The 16,017-nt window shown below is 42.3% G+C and overlaps 2 protein-coding genes across 2 annotated transcripts in view; one reads left to right on the forward strand and one right to left on the reverse strand.

The window, feature by feature from the left end:
* The window catches only part of LOC135493197 (protein Fe65 homolog), a 152,247-nt gene extending 146,449 nt beyond the window's left edge, over window positions 1-5,798 (reverse strand). Inside the window, exon 1 of the mRNA XM_064780272.1 lies at window positions 5,546-5,798. The gene's annotated coding sequence lies outside the window, so the exon portion shown is untranslated. The remainder of the gene's footprint in view (window positions 1-5,545) is intronic.
* A 3,977-nt stretch (window positions 5,799-9,775) lies between these two features.
* LOC135493974 (germ cell nuclear acidic protein-like) lies at window positions 9,776-15,962 on the forward strand. Its single transcript, XM_064781681.1, has 10 exons — window positions 9,776-12,011; window positions 12,288-12,571; window positions 12,781-12,888; window positions 13,428-13,535; window positions 13,802-14,006; window positions 14,194-14,278; window positions 14,409-14,541; window positions 14,879-14,975; window positions 15,169-15,276; window positions 15,458-15,962. The coding sequence occupies exons 1-10, from the start codon at window positions 9,850-9,852 to the stop codon at window positions 15,714-15,716; spliced, it is 3,549 nt and encodes a 1,182-aa protein (XP_064637751.1). The 5' UTR covers window positions 9,776-9,849; the 3' UTR covers window positions 15,717-15,962.
* Window positions 15,963-16,017: the final 55 nt, after the last annotated feature.

The following is a 16,017-nucleotide window of genomic DNA, read 5'->3' on the forward strand; positions in this document are numbered from 1 at the left end:
AAACAAAATATATGGCCCTGTCTGGCCGATCCCTAGTTCAGAGGGCCCCAGAACATCGCCCAAACTTATTCACAAACTTGATTGCCTAGTACTAAATTCACTGATCTATATGCTATTTAGTGAAAATACCAACATTAAGTAATGAGATAGTCTTGGTATATAAATAGCAGGATGTGACAGCGTCCTACATCATGAAAAGTTATTCAAGAAAAGATGTTAGTGAATAATTGATTGCCTTGACGTGCAGTGGTTTAAGACGGGAAATTAAAAAGTCTTGTGACAAGTGAAAAATAATGCCCAGATGAACAGCAGGCAGGTCTCATTGGAAACTAGGAATGAAGGTTTGCTTTTCAGAGTGGTATATGAAGTATGGATGGGATAAGTTCTGTGACTGAATTTCCAATTATGAATCGCTTAACTGAAAATGAGCTTGACCAAATCCAACCCCTTCAGACGAAATGCAACAGGCATATCGAACTCTGAGTTCACCATCGGGATATAACAACCAAATAAATTCCCCGGGACAGTCTGCGGTGTAAAGTCATCACTCCGATGCCATATACATCATCCTGTTGCCATGGCAGCCGTACATTGCCGACTCTGGATCAATTTCTAGTTAGAATATGCCGATGAGGGTGATGTGGATGCATGTACTGGGGTCACCTGAGGTGAAATGACTTTATTTCCACAAAGTTTTCAACGTGGCTTGGCGAGGTCTGCCCTCCCCCCCTTTGATTCACACCAGACCTATCATTACGTTCCAAAATTTTCAGCATCTTAGCGTCGCTCGTGTTTGCCCTGAAAATCCATCCAAAAATGACCCAAATGATATATTGTTATAATTGATATCTAGACATGTCAGAACCAATAAAACAATGCCAATGTAGTTGGTAGTTCAATGTCTTGTGTGCTGGTGACTTTTTTGTAGAATGAAGCAATCGTTAATGAGAAAATCATTGGTTTGTAACAGTTTTTTCCAAACATAACAGGTGAACCAGGTCCTCAGAAGATGGATATCTTAAACTAAATGGACGCTTAGCACCACTGACAGCCTTACATGTCTTGAATCCTTTTTAGTGCCTTTGCATTTGACAAGCTATGCAAGCACAGTATCCCACTTACTGTCCAATATGTCATAGAATATTGATGAAATACATAATCAATCTCGATGCAAGGACAGCATGGCGCCAATGCATCATGAGCTCGCATCGCATGACAATCACCTGACCAGCTCCGACGCCAAACTAAGGCCACACCTATTTCATGTCTCAAATTGTCTGAACAAAAAGCAAAATGGATGTTGATAGATAAGAGGATATCATTCAAGCTGCTTGGAGACTGTCTAAGAAGAGGCTTAATTGAACTTCAGATAAGGAGCCTCATGACCTAGTGCTTTACACTGCTGGCCACATCGCAATAGGGCCCGGGTTTGATCCCGGGGAGAACCAATGATCGTATGTCTGGATGAACTGGCGTGGCTTTCAAGGAACTAAAATTCCTGGCTCTTCACAGTCCTTCGAATGAGACTCAAAACCGAGGTTCATTGTACCTGGTGTCTATGCCAGGGCAAGCTAAGACCCCACCAAGTGAGAAACATGAGTAGCTGGCGTGGACTCTATCTCTCTCGCCAAAGTCGGACCACTAGGCCAATAAACCCAATTGGCGCCTAAGCGTAGTGGCACGCAGGATACGCTCATCCCGCCTTGGAGGAGGATTACTCCTAGGAGAATGACCCCTCCAAGTGCAGAGCGAATGCTGAAGAAGAAGAAGAACTTCAGAGCCATCTTTCCGATCAGGTAACAAATATCTAAAGCATTTCCAATGACCATCACAAATGTCTTTACCTTGTGAGGATGAGATGAGATTGCACAATCGCATCAGAAATATTCTCAATGGTGCTGATGGATTAACATTGCTTGTCTGCGTCTAAGTGTGCCCCTCTATTAGGAAGCATATCATTGGGAAACATATAAGATGTGTCTAAGATGGATGTGACAGTTATTTCATATGCTCCTCTTGTGTCCAGACAGATGGCAAAGACAGTTTCCAGGTTTGAATATTTGCTGAGACAAGGGGTAATATGAATAAAGACTAGCAAATGCTTTTATCTAAAACTCCATGTACATTTACACTAGGCCTTTATGTACAAAATTGAAGTAAAAGCATTTGCTAGTCTTTATTCATATCACCCATGGTCACAGTTAATTATATGGTGGGATGCTAAACGAAAGAGTAGGAATGGGTGACTTTTCCTCATGCTCAGACTATCTCCTCTGCACTTGCCAGTACCCCATACATCTGTATAAGGGGATGCCTGGTGGGAGGATGTGACATATGGGGGATACCTCCCCTGCACTTGGCAGTACCCATACATCTGTATAGGGGGATGTCTGGTGGGAGGATGTGACATATGGAGGAGTGTCTCACTTGCCAGTACCCCATACATCTGTATAGGGGGATGCCTGGTGGGAGGATGTGACATATGGGGGATACCTCCCCTGCACTTGGCAGTACCCATACATCTGTATAGGGGGATGTCTGGTGGGAGGATGTGACATATGGAGGAGTGTCTCACTTGCCAGTACCCCATACATCTGTATAGGGGGGATGTCTGGTGGGAGGATGTGACATATGGAGGAGTGTCTCACTTGCCAGTACCCATACATCTGTATAGGGGGATGCCTGGTGGGAGGATGTGACATATGGAGGAGTGTCTCACTTGCCAGTACCCATACATCTGTATAAGGGGATGCCTGGTGGAAGGATGTGACATATGGAGGAGTGTCTCACGTGCCAGTACCCCATACATCTGTATAAGGGGATGCCTGGTGGAAGGATGTGACATATGGAGGAGTGTCTCACGTGCCAGTACCCCATACATCTGTATAGGGGGGATGCCTGGTGCAAGGATGTGACATATGGAGGAGTGTCTCACTTGCCAGTACCCCATACATCTGTATAGGGGGATGCCTGGTGGGAGGATGTGACATATGGAGGAGTGTCTCACTTGCCAGTACCCCATACATCTGTATAGGGGGATGTCTGGTGGGAGGATGTGATATATGGAGGACACCTCCCCTGCACTAGCCAGTACCCAATACATCTGTATAGGGGGATGCCTGGTGGAAGGATGTGACATATGGAGGAGTGTCTCACTTGCCAGTACCCCATACATCTGTATAGGGGGATGCCTGGTGGGAGGATGTGACATATGGAGGAGTGTCTCACTTGCCAGTACCCATACATCTGTATAGGGGGATGCCTGGTGGGAGGATGTGACATATGGAGGAGTGTCTCACTTGCCAGTACCCATACATCTGTATAGGGGGATGCCTGGTGGAAGGATGTGACATATGGAGGAGTGTCTCACTTGCCAGTACCCCATACATCTGTATAGGGGGATGCCTGGGGGAAGGATGTGACATATGGAGGAGTGTCTCACTTGCCAGTACCCCATACATCTGTATAGGGGGATGCCTGGGGGAAGGATGTGACATATGGAGGAGTGTCTCACTTGCCAGTACCCCATACATCTGTATAGGGGGATGCCTGGTGGAATGATGTGACATATGGAGGAGTGTCTCACTTGCCAGTACCCCATACATCTGTATAGGGGGATGTCTGGTGGGAGGATGTGACATATGGAGGAGTATCTGATCTGCACTTGGCAGTACCCCGTACAGCTGTATGGGGGATGAATGGTGGGAGGATGTGACATATGGACCACATGTTTAACCGACTTCATCCATTTTTTTCTGACAGTTGATGTACATATAGTCAAACTCCTGTGGCAATACCAGCACCGACTGGCTTGTCTCTGATAGTAGGTATAGTTTTTCAAGGATTTAGGTCTTGAATACTAATATTGTCACAACTAGAAGCTACTTCCACTGAAGACAGATTGGCCATTGGTCATATTCTACTCCACAGTAGTACTAGTAATGCTTGTAGCCTTGGCCAATATATTAAATCCGAGATAATCACACCGTTCAGATGGTGAGACAACAGACACATGTATCAGGGGGCTGGGTGTTAAAGAGCATTCAGTTCAATCGGGGAGTGTGGAAAGGGGGCACTGAAAGATGGGTAAGATCAGAGATGCCTTCTGATAACAAAAGAACTTTGGACCACCTAATTAAATAAGAAACAACTATAAGTGAGATATATACTTTGACTCTTTTTTCATTTTAGAAAATTATATAGAAGAAACAGGGCGGTGTATAACAACTTGTTTCAAGGCGAAATACACAATTTTGAACTAACCAATTTTGGTGTCACTGTCAGTCTTTTCAAATGGAAGAGCAAATAAAACAAAACATGAGCACTTTAAACATAGCATAAAATCTTCCAACATATATATATATACTGTATAGATGCTATTTAGTTGGTTTGAGGGTATTTGTTTCACATCTGCCTTTTATACGTAAGATAGACCTTTTGCAGAGGCCCCTCAACTGGCAAAATAGCATTCACACAGTAACTGTTCTTCATTCAGGTACAATTTCTGCAAGGCGAGGGAATATAACAGTGGCTAGCATCACAATTTTCTTTGTTTACGATCATGTAGACTCTTTATGTGCTTAGTATTAACAAGGTGCATCCTTACAAATTTGGTGAAAGAGTCTATCCCTTTTACCCCTCATTTGGGGGCTTATTGAAACTTGTGTGAAAAAAACAAACACACCCATTGGTCATATTCTACTCCACAGTAGTACTAGTAATGCTTGTAGCATTGGCCAATATATTGAATCTGAGACATTCACAGATGGGGAGACAACAGACACATGCATAAGGGGGCTGGGTGTTAAAGAGCATTTAGTTAAATCAGGGAGTGTGGAAAGGGGGCACTGAAAGAAGGGCAAGATCATTCAGAGATGCCTTCTGATAAAAGAACTTTGGACCACCTACTTATTCAACAAACAACTATAAGATGTATAGTTTGATTCTTTTTTCATTTTACAAAATTATATACAAAAAACAGGGTGGCGTATAGCAACTTGTTTCAAGGCGAAATACACAATTTTGAACTAACCAATTTTGGTGTCAGTCTTTTCAAATGGAAGAGCAAATAAAACAAAACATGAGCACTTTAAACATAGCATATAAAATCTACCTACATATAGATCTACTGTAGAGATGCTATTTAGTTGGTTTAAGGGTGTCTGTTTCACATCTGCCTTTGATACTTAAGATAGAACTTTTGCAGAGGCCCCTCAACTCACAACTGGCAAAATAGCGTCCACACAGTAACTGTTCTTCATTCAGGTACAATTTCTGCAATACGAGGGAATATAACAATGGCTAGCATTACAATTTGCTTTGTTTACCATCATGTAGATTCTATATGTACAAACTATAAACAAGGTGCATCCTTACAAATTTGGTGAAAGAGTCTATCCCTTTGACCCCTCTAACATACCCACTTTTTACAGTTAAGCACAATGAATATTCAATGATCTGTATCAATCTAAAAAGACATACACATGACATGTACACAAAGGACATCGAACACTACAACTACATACATAAGGAGAATCATACATACCAAGATAAAGTGATAAAATCGAACAAAATCCTGAAAAAGTTTAGAAATTTGGCGGAGCTTTAAAGGCAGAGTTTTAAAGGCCTCCACCATTCTTTAAAAATGTTCCATTTGTAATTGAATTTTAAAGCAGAAATACGTACTAAATATAATTTTTAACATTGCCATTGTGTAGACAGATACACAAATACTATGAGTACCAAGTTTAAACAAATTTGTATTCACAATAACTGCACTACGGCATTGTGTATTTGTGTATTTCTATTTTACTGCACCACAAGACAGTAATTACGAACGGCGTACCCCTTTAATTTTTTATGAAAAGTTATACACAGACGTACCCTTGAGCGCCGCACCTTGGCGAAGTAAAGAACTGAATTGCGGTTGTTTCCCTCCCTGACCTTTTCGCCCCCAGTCCTATCGCTCAAAATCGAAGTCGTTTCGCTCCCTTGGACTGTCATAATGGCAAAGGTCTCGTTAGGGAGTTTTTCCCAAATGTACGTGATGATGACGTGCCCCATTAACAGGACGTAACATCTATTTTAAAATGCGTTTCCAAAGTGAATGCATGAGGACAACCCATTTGTGTCGTATATCACTGGAAACGCCCGATTCCCCTGATTCTGCAGGATGTTAAATCGGGCATTTTATTTCTTTAAATAAATCATTATCGTCGCATTTGCTCCTAGCTCTGTTCACCATCCCAAATGGCAATATTGCCAATTGGGCCGGACAATCACGAAAACCCCCAAGTATTATACATTTCTTCCTGAATAATTCTTACAGAGACCATTCCCCCATGAAAGACAGTTGCTTACGCTATACAAAAATCAAAAAAAATTGAGGGTCAACCATTGAAATTTTGAGATATGTTGAATTTTGCATAAATCAGCGAAAAAAGCACCAACTGGCACTGACGGCATTTCAACACGGGGCCGACGCACATCCCAAGTTCAGTGTACACATACGTCGGCAACAACAGTATAAATGCGTAGTTTCTTGTTAGTCGCCTATTGAGTAGCACTCTAGGTTTCAGAAACTCCAAGAAAAACATGTCTTTGCCAAAACAACTGCTGAATCAACGCTGACATACTGTAAGGACCGAGAAATCAGTGATTTTAGGAACTACGGTTAGGGCTTGGCCGCGCATGAATAACAAAAAAACCCTCCCTAATGAGACCTAATGGCGGAAATTTTGAACACATTTGTTGGCACTTTTTGAATAAAATCAGCTTAATCTCAAAGGTAGTTACCCTGGTAGCAAGCAAAATATATTCAAGGCACTACAGCCATGTTCAAGACCACGTCGAAAAGAATTCGTGATAAAAGAACGTCATCTTATCCCAAAAATAGATGGTGTCTCCAGTGTGAAAAAGTCAAAGTGCCGTAATTTCGCCATGATCCCAACACACAACTGCATTAGCTCAAGATAATCCATCATCAAATAACTCTCTTTCAGAAATTAAATGGAATCACACTTTGATGTCAATAGTAAAATGAGGTCAAACTTGAGAACTCTTGGCAATTGTCTGATGGGTTAACCTCTCTTCTTGGCAAGCACAACATGGATTCTGTTGAGAATGGTGGTTTTAAGGTAAAACATTTATCAACTCCTCTTAGTCTTAGGCCTATATCCTGTTGTATCTGAAGACTAAAAAGCTTCCCTATGCTGGTGTGAATTGATTGCCCAGGTGCCCTTGAAATTTCATGAAGGCAACTTTTCTTCATTTGAGGCCTGAGAGGCAAGCTATACTATATGAGTGTCTTTTTTATAAAACTAAATCTGGAAATATCTGATTGTATTGTTCTTCTTCCAGGTACCAAATAAGGTCTGCCGCCAAAGGACTAAACCAAGGAAATCCAAACAAGCTGACAAGGAAAATGAAACAGTTCACAGCACAGAGAAGAAAGCTGGTGACAGAAGGCACACGATGGCCAAGAAAAAGTGCCAGAAGAAGAGCACTGATAGCGAAGTTTCTGATGGAGAACTCCGTGCCTTACTGGCCGAGTTGGATTTGGGTGATAACATTGAAACAGATTGTAATCTAGATGAAACTTTAGCTGGTCTTGTGGAAGATCTTGAATACTGTGGTGCGAAAAATAGCAATGAAAGTAAGCCTGTGGAATTACTTGGTGTAAGGAGTGCTGGGAATGGGTCTATTAAGCTTGATAGTGGTAGTTTGAAGAAAAAGCATAATAGTGGTAGGCAATGTCGGCAGACTGACAGGTTCCTTAACGGACCTGCTCAAAAAAACTCTAGCAGGAAACAAGTCAAAGTGGAGTGTAATTTGGATGCAACGAAGGATTTCACTACTTCAAAGAAAAAGCAAAGGACTGGTAAGACTCATAAGGTTTTAAAAGTGGATGACTTGGATAACACTGAGCAGACGAAGCTTGGAAAAGTAGATCCAAGGTTGTCGGTAAAAGAGGGCGGGGCAGCGGTTGAATTCGAAAATAGTGGAGATAGTATTCCCATGGGAGAAGAGGATGTTAGTCTGAATGAATCTCTTGTGGAATTCTTGAGAAATTTGTCCGATGGAGAGGGCAATGCTGCAGTGGCTGGTGCGATATCTGGGACTTCTGATTTGAATCTCAGTGATGTCTTGTCGCAACTAGTTGAGAATGTCACAGCCGCCAGTGAGTCCTCTAAGTTGTCAATATCCAACAGTAGTGTTATCCGTCAAAGAGGGTGTAGAAAGAAAAAGAAGGGGAGAAGTGCTGGTCGGTCTAAGAAAGGTTCTAGTTCGTCAGATCAGTCGCTCTCATCCACTTGTATCTCGGAGAAATCTTTGAACGACATTGCACAAATGCTAGAGGATCTCAAGGAAGAAACTAATGATGTACATGTAGAAAATAGTCATCAAAGAGGGTGTAGAAAGAAAAAGAAGGGGAGAAGTGCTGGTCGGTCTAAGAAAGTTTCTAGTTCGTCAGATCAGTCTCTCTCATCCACTTGTATCTCAGAGAAATCTTTGGACGACATTGCACAAATGCTGGAGGATCTCCAGGAAGAAACCAATGATGTACATGTAGAAAATAGCTCGGGAAAAGTTCAGAAAAAAGACGTTGTTGTGAGAAGTGAGGGAGTGGTTTGTCTTGATGGTGACTCCCAGGGTTTGTTTCGTCAAGCATGTCAGGAGGAAGACAGTATTCCTGGTGCACCATCTGCCATTTCTGAAGGAAAAAATATTGGCCTACATCAGGCATTATATTCATCCTTAGAACCCGAGCTGATGAATTTGGAAAATCCACCTGTGTCTGTTGATAACCAGCTGCCAAGTTTGCCATTTTTTTCTTCTCTTGATACAGAGCAATCTCTCCCAGTTTGTCAGAATCTGAATCAATACAATGCTTCATCTGCTCATGTTCCAAGTATATCAGATGAAAATGGGGAGCATTCGTTTGCTGTTCACAACAGGGAGAAATCAGTATCTGAAGAGAAGTTTGAGAGCATGCCACTGTTTTCATCTCTGGATTCAGAACAGTCACTAGGAATTGCTATGGTTACTTCGAACACTGGTCAGACATTGAATTATGCAACTATGGCTTGTTTGGACAAGTATAGTCAGTTGATTCCAAACATGGATGTACCTGGCAAAAGAGAAAAATCTTGTGACGAACCGGAGAGCATGCCGTTATTTTCGTCCCTCGACTCTGAACAGTCACAGCCTGTCGTTGATATACCAGACATGAAGCTCAATTCATTGAACTCAATTCCTTATAGTGATTCAAGCTTTGAGAGCATTCCCAAGACCGAACACTCCACGGTCAAGAAGATGCCTAGAATTAAATCCTTATCAGGAGATAAGAGTCGTAATCTCCCTTTGTTTAACTCACTTGATTCTTCGGGAACTTTTATTAACACCAACTTCATCGGTATTGTGAAACCAGAGAATGCTGTTTTGGTGGACGAGTCTCTTGATTCAAGCTGTAATGTGAATGAAGATTCGTGTGTTCCGGGGGACAGCGATAAGATTACTGGTGTTGCAGAGACTGATGATGAGGACGTGGCCATGTCTTCATCAGCTGGAGACTCTGGAGAACAGGATCCTTCTTGTGATGGAGTATGTCCTGAATCTGACATTAGCTCAGCTAGTGAATATTTAGCAAGCCCAGTGGCTGACCTCAGCTTGACTAGCCCATGTTTAGCTAGTAGAGAAGCCAATATGAGCTGCGGTAGTGTAGTGTCAAGCAATTTTAACAAGTCCCGTGGCTCACTAGACAGTTTAGGAAGTAGTATAGGTTCATATCGAGAGCTCATAAACTCTCCAGAACAGGAGGACCTGGCCAACACTGTGGAAAATGTGAATATGATGTCCTTCCTTTCAAATGGTAGCCCGGTGGTGCAATCCGGATCATACACAGAACTTATCAAGAGTGGCAACAAGCAAATGACTCCCGATCCAAAGCAGGTCAAGAAAGGTCTGAGTACGAGCACACCAGTTGGTGAAAACCAAAAAAAAATGTATGAGACTATTTCTGCAGAGAGCCCAGCACTTAAGCAAAACGTTTTCACTGACATGAGTCCAGCATTAGCAAAACATTCTCCACTGTGCAGGGAAGTTGTCAAAAGAGTTACAGACAGATCTCCCTGTTCTAGTTCTACTAGAACTCCATGTAATACAAAGGACAAGAAGCCGATGTTTGAGTCTCCAATGCTGTTGAAAAATGGTTCAGGATCTCCAGTTGTTTCAAGGAATAGTCCTAAGCCTACAGGATCTCCAATGGTTTTGAAGAATACTTCAAAGACAGCTGGATCTTGCCTTGTTACTGCAAAGGAAGGCCCAAAACCTACAAGATCACCAATGGTTATATCAAGGGACAGTCCAAGAATTGCAGCCAGGGATAGTCCAAGGAAGAATGGATATCCAATGGTCTTGAGAGAAAGCCCGAGGAAGACTGGCTCGCCAATGGTTTTGAGGGATAGTCCGAGGAAGACTGGGTCTCCAATGGTTTTGAGAGAAAGCCCGAGGAAGACTGGGTCTCCAATGGTTTTGAGAGAAAGCCCGAGGAAGACTGGGTCTCCAATGGTTTTGAGGGATAGTCCTAGGAAGACTGGGTCTCCAATGGTTTTGAGGGATAGTCCTAGGAAGACTGGGTCTCCAATAGTTACAGCAAGGGATAGCCCGAAGCTTGCTGGGTCACCCATGCAGTTGAAAGTTTCAACTAAGAAGATTGAAAAAGTCATACTGGTAAATAGAATGGAGAGTTCTGGAAATTGTGAGGAGATGCAGACATCAACTGATGAGGATGGCTTTGTAGAAACTGTAGAAGGCAGCAGTGAGGAGAAGAACTTACAAATTTCGTTTCCTAGTTTAGATGAAAGCTCCAAAGTTAATGAAGACTCAGACAGCTCAGGTCAGAACCATTCTAAAGAAATAAGTGAAGAAATCAATGAAGGCAGTGTTGGGGAGAGTCCGTCTTTGAACAAAAGCTCTGAATCAAATGAAACTGATCGAAGCAGTGTTGTGGAGAGTCTCTCCTTGGACAACAGCTCCAGGTTGAACGAGGTCTCCTCAGTTGTGGACATGTCTCATGATTCCATTGTTTGTGTGGCAGAGAAAAGTTTACAGGTGTCTTTTGCCTCAGAGGATGATTCAAAAGAAGGTGACGTCTGCCCAATGGATGACGTCTGCTTAAAATTGGATGATTGCTCCATGGTTGATGTCTGCGATGAGATATGTCAGGTGTCCATGTCTTCTTGTGCAGGGAGTCAGGAGGGATCTGAAAATCATGAAACTGTAATTAACAAAGCAGGGACCTCAAAGCTAGAAATGTCTGGATGCCTTGACTTGGAGAATAGTGTCAGTGCATCCCCGTCATCAGTCAAGATTGAACAAACTGAAGTCAATATTACGGACAAGTCAGTGCAAGTTTCTTTTTCGTCTCCAGGTTCAGATCAACCAGCGTCTTGGGATTCTGAAAAATCTGCATCTGAGGATTCTTGCCAATCGGAGGAGTCTGAAAAAAAATCTGAAGAATCGGCTGAATCTAACCAGTCAGTGGAGGATGGCAGTGTAGTCACCCAAATTCAAAATAAACCGGGGAAAACTAAGCATTCTGACCCCCAGTCTACATTGGACACAACCGTTTATGAAGATGCCTTAACAAGCCAGCTTACTGGTAGAAAATCTACACAGTCTTGGCGATCACAGCCTGCTCTCTCTAGTGATGAAGACGCCCCGGATCCCAATCCTCACAGGCGCACATCGAGAAAATCAAAGAAACAAGCAACAGCTGCACTTGCTAAGGTTTTCAACACCAGCAGCAGTGACGACTTGGACGATTTTTTCAACAAGATGAAAACGCCAGCCAAGAAGCAATCAGAATCTGACGATGACGATGACTTGAGTGACTTTGTCGTAAGCGATGGTGAGATGAGCTTTGAGACGGCCGATGAAAGCCCCGAAGACGATGAAGTATTCTACATCAACACGGGAAGGCTGATAGAGGAGGCTGAATCAGTAAGAAAGTGAGTTGTCTCTTTGTATATTAAACCTTCACTGAGTTATTAATTTGTTTGTTGATATGATTGGTCCTCTCGAGAAAAAAAACCTCTTGAGATGTATCACCACGCATAACAATTAACATCATTATAGGTGCAACATTTGAGCTCATACTAGAAGTGGAAGGATAAAATCAAAACTGGTCGTGGATCTAGCCACGTCTGACCACTGACCATACACCAAATGTCAAAACATCTGTCCTCGCATTGCACTTATCAACTTTAACTGCTATCATTTTTCAGGCCACCGAAGAAAACACCAGGTGCCATATTGACAGGAAAGAAGTCCACCAAACCTCTGAACACGTCTAAGAGGAAGAAAGCTCTGTACAATGATGGCCTCTCCCCACTGGGTGACTTCAGGCGGACAAGGCCTGTTCCGACAATGCAACAGAACCTTTTTTGCGAAGAACCGTCCGATGATGATGTGAGATCCAGAAAGAAACAAGCGGCAGCATCATTTGTAGATATGAATGGAGAATCTGATGACAATTTGGACGAATTCAAAACTCCCTGTCCACCTCCAAGTAAGTTGAACATATCTGTTATGTTTCTATTGATAAATTAGTAGTAAAATACTCTAGATGTAACAGAGTCAACAATGTATGATCAGCATCCTTAGATTTTTTTAATTTTTTAGTTCGGTGATTTGGCGGTACATGTATTAGGTTCTGGAACGTTACCCAAAGAGACCACCTTTGGGCTGAAGCTTTGAGTATCTACTATCATTTTACAGAAGTCAAGCCCTCCAGAAAGACTACAGCATCCAAACCAAACTACATCAAATTGAGCTCTGATGATGATGAAGTGGATGAGGACTTCAAAACACCGGCTTTACCCCCTAGTAAGTCACTACAAATGTCAGCAAGGATTTGTACCTATCACGTATGGTGGACCCACGAATACCTTTCTGTTGGATTGTCAACATTTTAGCGGATACTGAGCTGAACTTTGTATGTGTATGTTACGTTACCTAATTGGAGTGCAGTGATATTACTATTGTGTGAAGGGGTACTTTCTACATCTATCTATGCAACTAATCGTCATTCAAGGTTGGTAATTGGTAATTTATTTGGCCAACATAATAATTAAAGTACATGTATGAGATTTTTAACAGTGGAAATAACGGCCAGGGACACAGCCAAGATCAACAATTAGATCGCTTACAGCTGTGCCCCTGTGGGCTTTAACCCATCCGGTCACCACATTGTCCGCCCCGGGACAACGCTCGGGTCGTTGCTGTTAGGGCAACTCCTTTATACCCCAGTGCCTCTGGAAACATAATGGTATCAGTCCTTGTTAAACTCTCCGAAACTTAACAAAGTATACAGTGCTATTGCTAGGTGAAAGATGCTGTAATACTTGTTCACAATTATTTTGCAGAAGACAAACCATCCAGAACAACCAAGAATCCAAAAGCCAAGTACATTGATTTGAGCAGTGATTCTGATGATATGGAGGACTTCAAAACACCTGGTTTCTTGCCCCCATGTAAATCACTTACATGCAGTGATCACTCTTGTCCAAATCAGTTAAACGGCAAAAGGAGCTGTCCAATGCCCGGCCACCTAGACACACAGACTGCCGATACCAATACCAAATGTCTAGATCTCCATTGGCAGAAAATCAAAACATATTCCTTACTTTCTTCAGTCAAATGAAATGGAGAACCTCAATGTAGCAGATTCTTTTAGTAGGAGTTGAAATACTTGGTTTTCCTGTTAGAAAATATAACCTTGACTACATCATAATTTCAGTGAAGTCGGATAGTGCCCCAAACCTGCCAAAAGCAGGTACCAACACGCCTGCCTTCCGAATGCCTGCTGCAGTCAAGATGAAGGGTGCCAAGACGGTCGCTACAATGAGATATGGCATAACTACCGACAAGAAACCGACTGCAACTTTCTTAAGATCGCTCAGCTTGGACGTCCAGAGTGATAGGAGACATCCAGAGGCTCACAAGTGAGTCGGGAAACAGATGTTAGAAATTGTGGGGTTCACAAACCAGGGACCTTTGTATATGTTTAGATATGATTGAAGTTTGCTCCAGGTTGAGCTTTCTTCACTCTGTCAAATTTATTGAGTGCTTACAGCTCCTTTGCATTTTGGAGATGCTCAAATTTCTTACTGTTTTCATTTGATATTGCAGGTTTGTGACCAACTTTAAATCAACCAAGGAAGTCCTCACCAAGAAGTTGTTTGATCTTTATTCATCAACAGTCTTTGAAAACAAAGTATGTTTATTCTCATCTTGTTGTGGGTGTTTGTCAAGTCAACTCGCTTGTCAGTGAAGAAGAGATGGGACCTGGCCCCAGTCCTACCAGTAAGATTCTGTACACTGAATCAAAAAAATCTTCCTTGCAGCTACCAGATTTCCCCATAATATGGAACAGCCGCCTCACCAAGACAGCAGGCTATTGTGCCTATAGCAGAGAGAGGCCAACTATGGTCTTCAAGTGCAGAATTGAACTTTCTGTGAAAGTTTGTGACAGTGCAGGTAAGAGAGAAGTGTTCAATTCAATGTCTGCCATCCAGTACTCACTTAAGGTTTTGAAAACATCATTCGAAGCACAAGATTTTCCAGTTGTAAATCAGCGTGACCATATTGAGTTTCAACTAGGACATTATTATCTCTATGAACACTATTAGGAGGAGATCAGGAAACCTACACTGTCAAAGAGTCGTTCTCTACATTGTTTATCATATGAGTGTGCCAGGATCAACCACGAATTGAACCCAGGACTTCCGAGGTGACCTGCGTTGATGTCTCCACTTGCCACACTGACAGCCCAATCTTGTCACATCTTCAATTTAAAAATGTTGCATTATTTCAGAGCGTCTTCGTGATACCTTGATCCACGAAATGTGTCATGCGGCAGTCTGGCTTCTGAACGGCAAGAAAGATGGCCATGGACCAATATGGAAAACTTGGTAGGTATTTCCAATCACTGGATCTAAGTGCTTGTTTCATGCTATTTAACTTCTCTGGTTCCATTTTGTTTTGCTTGCCAATCCTGTAAAAACGATGCACTGGTCTATGGAGGCAGCCATTTACACCATGTGACGTCACAAGATTGTGTATCACCTAACGACCTTTTCAAAATGTTATCTGCTGACTCTTTAGGGCCCAGAGAGCCAACATGGTGCACAGTGAGCTTCCCATCATTAGGAGATGTCACTCCTACAGCGTTGAGACCAAGTACATCTACAAGTGTTCCAAGTGTGGATATCAGTAAGTATATCAACAAGACTTCTACCCCGAAACCTTTTAGTAGAACTCGGGTGAGCTGCTCAATCAGCAGTACAACCTGAGCATTCTCGACTGGTACCCAATTATTGACCTGGGTGTGTTTACTTATTTAAAAGCATGCCCACTTCGTATTGTTCCTAAAGAGATTTAATCTTGTTTTCAGAATTGGAAGACACAGCAAGTCCCTAGATACGGCGGGTAAGGTCTGTGGTTATTGCCGGGGACACTTTGAGCTCTACGTAAATGGCAAGAATGGACTGAAGAAAGCTTTAGGATCAACAACAAAAACACCAAACAAATTTGCAATGTTCGTGAAGGAAAACTACGGCAGCATCAAAAGTAGCAACCAGAAAAGTAAGCATAAGGACATCATGAAGTTACTCAGCTCAGAGTTTGCCAAGACGAAGATATCATTCAGCTGATTTATTCTGCACAGGAGCTGAATTATGTGAAAGGAACCATTGACTGTTTACTGCCACTAGATTACTGTACCCTGGAGATATTCGCTAGCTGATTGATTTTGCGGACATCATTTGTCCACAATGCAAAAGCCTTGAAAATATTCCTGTCTACAGTTGTTGGTGAGGAAGCAAAAAAACATGGACAGTTTGTGTATGCCCTATTTATCAGCACTATTTGCTGTTTTCTTTTTGTAGAAATGTGTGTTTTCTTTCCTTTATTGATCATTACACATTGTGAAGAAAAAATACAGTGTTGTTGCTC

This window comes from Lineus longissimus, chromosome 9 (assembly GCF_910592395.1).
Source record: "Lineus longissimus chromosome 9, tnLinLong1.2, whole genome shotgun sequence".
In the NCBI taxonomy this organism is placed as follows: Eukaryota; Metazoa; Nemertea; class Pilidiophora; order Heteronemertea; family Lineidae; genus Lineus; species Lineus longissimus.

What these genes read in the sequence shown, in the direction of transcription:
- LOC135493974 (XM_064781681.1), top strand. Translation starts at nt 9,850, where the DNA reads ATGATGTCCTTCCTTTCAAATGGTAGCCCGGTGGTGCAATCCGGATCA. An exon ending in AACACCGGCTTTACCCCCTA is followed by an intron (nt 12,889 to 13,427) that starts GTAAGTCACTAC and finishes ATTATTTTGCAG; the next exon opens with AAGACAAACCATCCAGAACA. An exon ending in TGTTCCAAGTGTGGATATCA is followed by an intron (nt 15,277 to 15,457) that starts GTAAGTATATCA and finishes TCTTGTTTTCAG; the next exon opens with AATTGGAAGACACAGCAAGT.